Source organism: Triticum dicoccoides, chromosome 3B (genome assembly GCF_002162155.2).
Source record: "Triticum dicoccoides isolate Atlit2015 ecotype Zavitan chromosome 3B, WEW_v2.0, whole genome shotgun sequence".
Taxonomy (NCBI): Eukaryota; Viridiplantae; Streptophyta; class Magnoliopsida; order Poales; family Poaceae; genus Triticum; species Triticum dicoccoides.
In genome coordinates, this window is record NC_041385.1 from 650,873,334 (window position 1) to 650,878,758 (window position 5,425).

The following is a 5,425-nucleotide window of genomic DNA, read 5'->3' on the forward strand; positions in this document are numbered from 1 at the left end:
TAGCAGCACACAACACGAGCACGATGAGATCAGATCACTGTGCGTGGCCTGATTCCTAGTTCGGGTGAAAGGAATGAATGAGGAAAGGAATGCATGCATGTGTGGACGATCGTCCCAATGGTACAGCAGCAATTCAATTTCGTCGCCTCCCCCAACGTACCTACGTACTACCTACCCCTAGCGAAGAAGATTCTTCCGCAAGGACGGCGGGCGACAGCTAGACGGACACGAGCTCGGCGGCGCAGGTTCATGAATACTGTCCTGCATGCATGTATCAGTACGTATCGGACGAGAGTTAAATGACGGCGGGCGCGCCCAGGCTACGTATAGGGTGCCTGCAAAAAAAAAAAAGGCTACGTATAGGGTAGCACGTCTCGGCCGGCGGCGTCGCCACCGCTTCACATAGCACATGATCGGTGGCGAGAACGAATACACCAAAAATGTTAGGTGCAGCGTCGCGGGTCCTGCGGCGGCACAGTACGCGCGCCGTCCATTGCGATCGCTGGTCCCGGCGCGGGGCTGTGCCGATGCAGGCACGAGCACGAGCGGCTAGCGACCGGTGTCCCGGCGCGGAAGATCATAAACAGCTAGCCAACTCGCAAAGGGACGCCTATCCATCTTGGTTTGTCACTACTCGAATGCACATTGGCATCTACAGCATTCCAATAATCAATCCTTATGTCTGGTGGCAAATCAAGCATGCTTAATACGTACTCCCTCCGTCCTTTAAAGAGTGTACTTTCAACTTTCTTGGAAAGTCAAACTTTTTTATATTTGACCGTGTTTATATAATAATACATCAACATTTATGTCATTAAATTAGTAGCATTAGATTCGTGATAAAATATACTTTCATCATATACCTATTTGATTTCACAAATATTGATATATTTTTCCACAAACTCGGTCAAACTTTGAAATAGTTTGACCCTCCAACAAAGTTGAAAGTACACTCTTTAAAGGACGGAGGGAGTACCGTCGTGGGCATACTTAATTGATGTAGGACTTGATTAGCGATCATGAGGCGATTAATGGTGGTTGTTACAACGTTCCAGATCAGACTACTCCTACAATAAGATGCAAAGAACCAGGAGCATCGTGCATTAGCAATCCAAAAAAAATTAAGGAACCAAACGTAACAAGGCCCCGCAGCTGGCGTATTCTATCACGGAGACGTCGACCACGTAACAGGGGGGTGATGGGAGAGCTGAGAGCTAATCCGCTGATGAGGTGGATGTAGACGCCATGAATGAAATACGTAGATGCTCTCTGCCCTATACACGTACTCCTACTAGCTACAAGATGATTTTTTAGATATACGTACTAGCTAGATGTACTAGACGAGGCGTTCAAAAGTGCGGAAAATGCTGAGGCTATTAACACGACAGCAAATGCTTTTGACGTTCACGTCTCAATTTAATATGCAAAGCCGGTACACGTTCATTGAATCCGTGCAAAAAAACATATTCCATCAACGTACTCTATAATATCACCTCAATGAGTGTTATACCTGTCTTTTGTACTGGTCTGGCTTCAGTTACCGGATCGATTAGCTAATTAAAGACTTTGAGCACCAAGGAGTAGTAATTTAGTTTGTTTGATGATGTGACATTTTTCCTTTTGATTTCTCGAATGGAAACTAGGGAAATTCTAGCTAGCGTGCCACTGCATAAGAATCATGAATTACATGCTGGGATAGAATCAGGAGGATCAGCTGATCAAAATAATGTGATGGACCGATACCAATGCGCCAATGGTTGACACTTCGTTGTAGATAATCCCACAGCCGTTGGATGGATCGCGGGACAACCGTCCGATCACTCCCCAGTGGGCAACCGTGGTGCGCCAGGCTTTGCAACACGAGCCATGTTGCGCTCTCCGCCAAATCATTTCCCCTTCTGTTTGTGCTATGTGTCGACCATCGGATCATCGCGATATAGACCACGTTGTGGTCACTCATTGCAGCATGGACCATGTTGCGATCACCTTCGGATTGCGTGCCATGAGCTTTTTGTCACCCTTTGTTACAATGCCCATGCTGCGGTCACCCATTGCAACAAGGTCCAAGTTGCAATTTGTCATCGTTGCATCACCGTGGTCGTTTGCGGTGGGGTTGTCCGCAACATCCGTGCGTTCACAGTGGCCGACTTGTAGCACCGGTCGTCTTCCTCGTGGCAGTGGCGTGGCAACCTCTACCGATCAGTGGTAGGAGAGGAGCGGAAGGAGAGGATGAGCCCCCTCGTAATCCATTTTATGTCGTCCTGCAGCACCAGGCAGGAAAAAGAGAGAGCCCCGCCATAGTTGGAACGTGGCCTCATGGGTGAAGAAGCATGGGTGGTGGTTCATCAGAGAGAGAGTCACGACGGGATTATATGTCGACCAGTCGCCATAGAACCGGGTTGGGGAGTCCCACAAGATGCATGACGATCGCTCGATGTGACCAGTGGATATGTTTTGATCATTTCTCTTACTAAAGGGGCTTGGGGATTTTACATTCATACCTCCCCCCCCCCCCCTCTCAGTTTTTATTTTTTTCATCTATCTTTGTTTTTTTGTCCAATGATTTTTTCAAGCCGCTTTAACCGACCCATCTTTTATTTGCTTTACCAAATAAAATTTTGTTTTCTTTGGTAAGCTAGTAAATGCTTACCAAATAAAATCCTAGAATTTATTTGGTCAGATAAATCACAAGAAAGTTTTAATTTGGCAAACATTTATTTATAAAATTGCATTAATATGAACAGTCAAATCAGGTGCCAATATGCTACTCCCTCCGTCCAGAAATACTTATCAAACAAATCACGTGACAATTTTCTACTTCCTCCGTCCAGAAATTCTTATTGAAGAAATGGATAAAAATTGATGTATTTAAAATTAAAATGCATCTAGATGCATCCATTTTTTCGACAAGTATTTCCGGACGAAAAGAGGGAGTAGTTATTACGGATAACTAGAAACACCCCAAAGAGTTCGAATATTTTATGTGCAGCCAACAATTTGGCTAACGCTGATACTCCTAATCACCATCCTAATCTGTAATCAACATCCTTATTTTAAGAAATGGAACATTTTCTTTTGGGGGCGGAGTTCTTCACTGGCACAAGCATAACACACATATGTGGTTGTTCCTTTATCTGATTTGTGTATGTATCTCTGCATCAGACAACCACCAAACCTGCCCAGAGAATATCCAAAACAGTAGTAGTGTTACTGGTAGAGAAGGTACTGATGCTCAGGTGCATGCATCCAGCACACCCTTCGTGTCCTATATAAACCGCCCCAGCTTGCTCACTGTCCAGCACAAGGCAACACTGCCCAAACCACCTCCTTGGCCTCTAGCTACTGCCCAACGCGCCATTAGCAGCAGCAGCCGTGGTAGCAACCGATCAGCACCCATGGCTCAGATGCTCTCCGCCATGACCATGATGGACACCGTCCCCACCGCCCCCGCCATTCTGCCCACCCAGGCCATCTGCCTGGACGCGCGGGTGTCGGGCTCGGGCATCGCCGTACTGTCGAGGCAGGCCGTGCGCCCGGACGGCCCGCCGTCGGCGATCGGGGACCTCACGCTCTCCGTCTCCGACCTGCCCATGCTGTCCTGCCACTACATTCAGAAGGGCCTCTTCTTCCCCGCCCCCGACGTCCCCATGGCCTCGCTCGTCTCGCTCCTCGTGTCGTCGCTCTCCCGCGCGCTCGCCGTCTTCCCGGCCCTCGCCGGCCGCTTCGTCACCCTCCCCGACGACCGCATCGTCATCCGCTGCAACGACGCCGGCGTCGAGTTCCACCACGCCGTGGCGCCAGCCCTGTCGCTCAACGACTTCCTCGTGCCCAACGCCGACGTCCCGACCAGGCTGACCAAGGACCTGTTCCCCATGGACCGCACTGTGAGCTACGAGGGCCACCGCCGCCCTCTCACGTCGTTCCAGCTCACCGTGCTCGGCGATGGCGCCGTCTTCATCGGCATCGTCGCCAACCACGCCGTGGTGGACGGCACTTCCTTCTGGCACTTTTATAACACCTGGGCCACCCTTTGCCGCGGTGCGTCGCCCAAGCTGCCGGACTTCCGCCGCAACTTCTTTGGTGAGTCAACGGCCGTCCTCCGCTTTGCCGGCGGCGTGGGCCCCGCCGTGACCTTTGACGCGGACGCGCCTCTTCGCGAGAGAATCTTCCACTTCAGCAGGGACGCAATTCGCGAGCTCAAGGCGATAGCCAACCGTCGGTCGAGCGCCGGTCAAGAAGCCGAGGTTTACGGCAAGATGGCGCATGACCCCAAGAACCAGGAGGCGCGCAGCGAGATCTCGTCGTTCCAGTCACTGTGCGCGCAGATATGGATCTCGACGACGCGCGCGCGGAAGCAGCTCGACGCCGGCGCCACGGCGACGCTGCGCCTGGCGGTGAACTGCCGCCACCGGCTGCGCCCGGCGATCTCCCCGGCCTACTTCGGCAACGCCATCCAGAGCGCGCCGACGACGGCGACGGTGGCAGAGCTGGCGTCCAACGACCTGCGGTGGGCTGCGTCCAGGTTGCACGCCAGCCTGGCGGCGTACGGGGACGAGGCGATACGCGGCGTCGCGGCGGCGTGGCAGGCGGCGCCCCGGTGCTTCCCGCTTGGCAACCCGGACGGCGCGGTGGTGACGATGGGCAGCTCCAACCGGTTCCCGATGTACGAGGGCAACGACTTCGGGTGGGGCCGCCCCCTGGCGGTGCGCAGCGGGCGCGCCAACAAGTTCGACGGCAAGATGTCGGCGTTCCCGGGCCGCTCCGGCGACGGCAGCGTGGACATCGAGGTGTGCCTCGCCCCGGACACCATGGCGGCGCTGCTCCGCGACGACGAGTTCATGCAGTACGTGTCGTGCCCGGCGCACCTGTTGTGATCGATGTACCCCCCCCTACCGGTCAGTGCGGGCTCGGGACCGTCCGTGCGTGCGCAAGTAGGGCCGCCATGACATGTCGTCAAGCTGCCTGCTTGGTGTGCGGGAAGAAGCCATTTCGGGACGAGGTGGTGCGCGCGGGCGGTGGGCCTAGCAGCACTCGTAGTGCTTGGATTGACTAGTTTAGGCAGCGACGCTTGCTGAAGGAAAAGGAGATGGATTGTGGAAGTGGTAACTGGAAATAAGGTTGTGAAAGTGTTTGATTGCACAGTGTTCATGACTTCTCCTTGTCGATCGATGTACCGATGACATATGTGCTGCTTTCTTTCTTGGAAGACACACACAATACATTATACATACATACTGCACACCAGCGCGTCTCCTAATCGCACACTAGCTAGACATATTAAGACAGGAAGTAGATCCTTGACACTCACTGAATTCCTAGTAAACGGTGGCTTAACAAATAAATCCTCCCCATTCCGTGCACTGTCCAGTAATGTACTTCAGTCGTTTCAAAACATAAAACATATGTGAATACATCTGTTTGAGCG

At 52.5% G+C, this 5,425-nt stretch overlaps 1 protein-coding gene across 1 annotated transcript; it reads left to right on the top strand.

Moving 5' to 3' along the window:
- The first annotated feature begins 3,310 nt into the window (after positions 1 to 3,310).
- On the top strand, positions 3,311 to 5,151 carry LOC119277638 (protein ENHANCED PSEUDOMONAS SUSCEPTIBILITY 1-like). Its single transcript, XM_037558922.1, has one exon. It carries the CDS (start codon positions 3,396 to 3,398, stop codon positions 4,872 to 4,874), a length of 1,479 nt encoding a protein of 492 aa, XP_037414819.1. The 5' UTR covers positions 3,311 to 3,395; the 3' UTR covers positions 4,875 to 5,151.
- The last annotated feature ends 274 nt before the right edge of the window (positions 5,152 to 5,425 follow it).

Bases quoted from the DNA above. Each gene is read 5' to 3' on its own strand.
- LOC119277638 (XM_037558922.1), top strand. From the start codon at position 3,396: ATGGCTCAGATGCTCTCCGCCATGACCATGATGGACACCGTCCCCACC.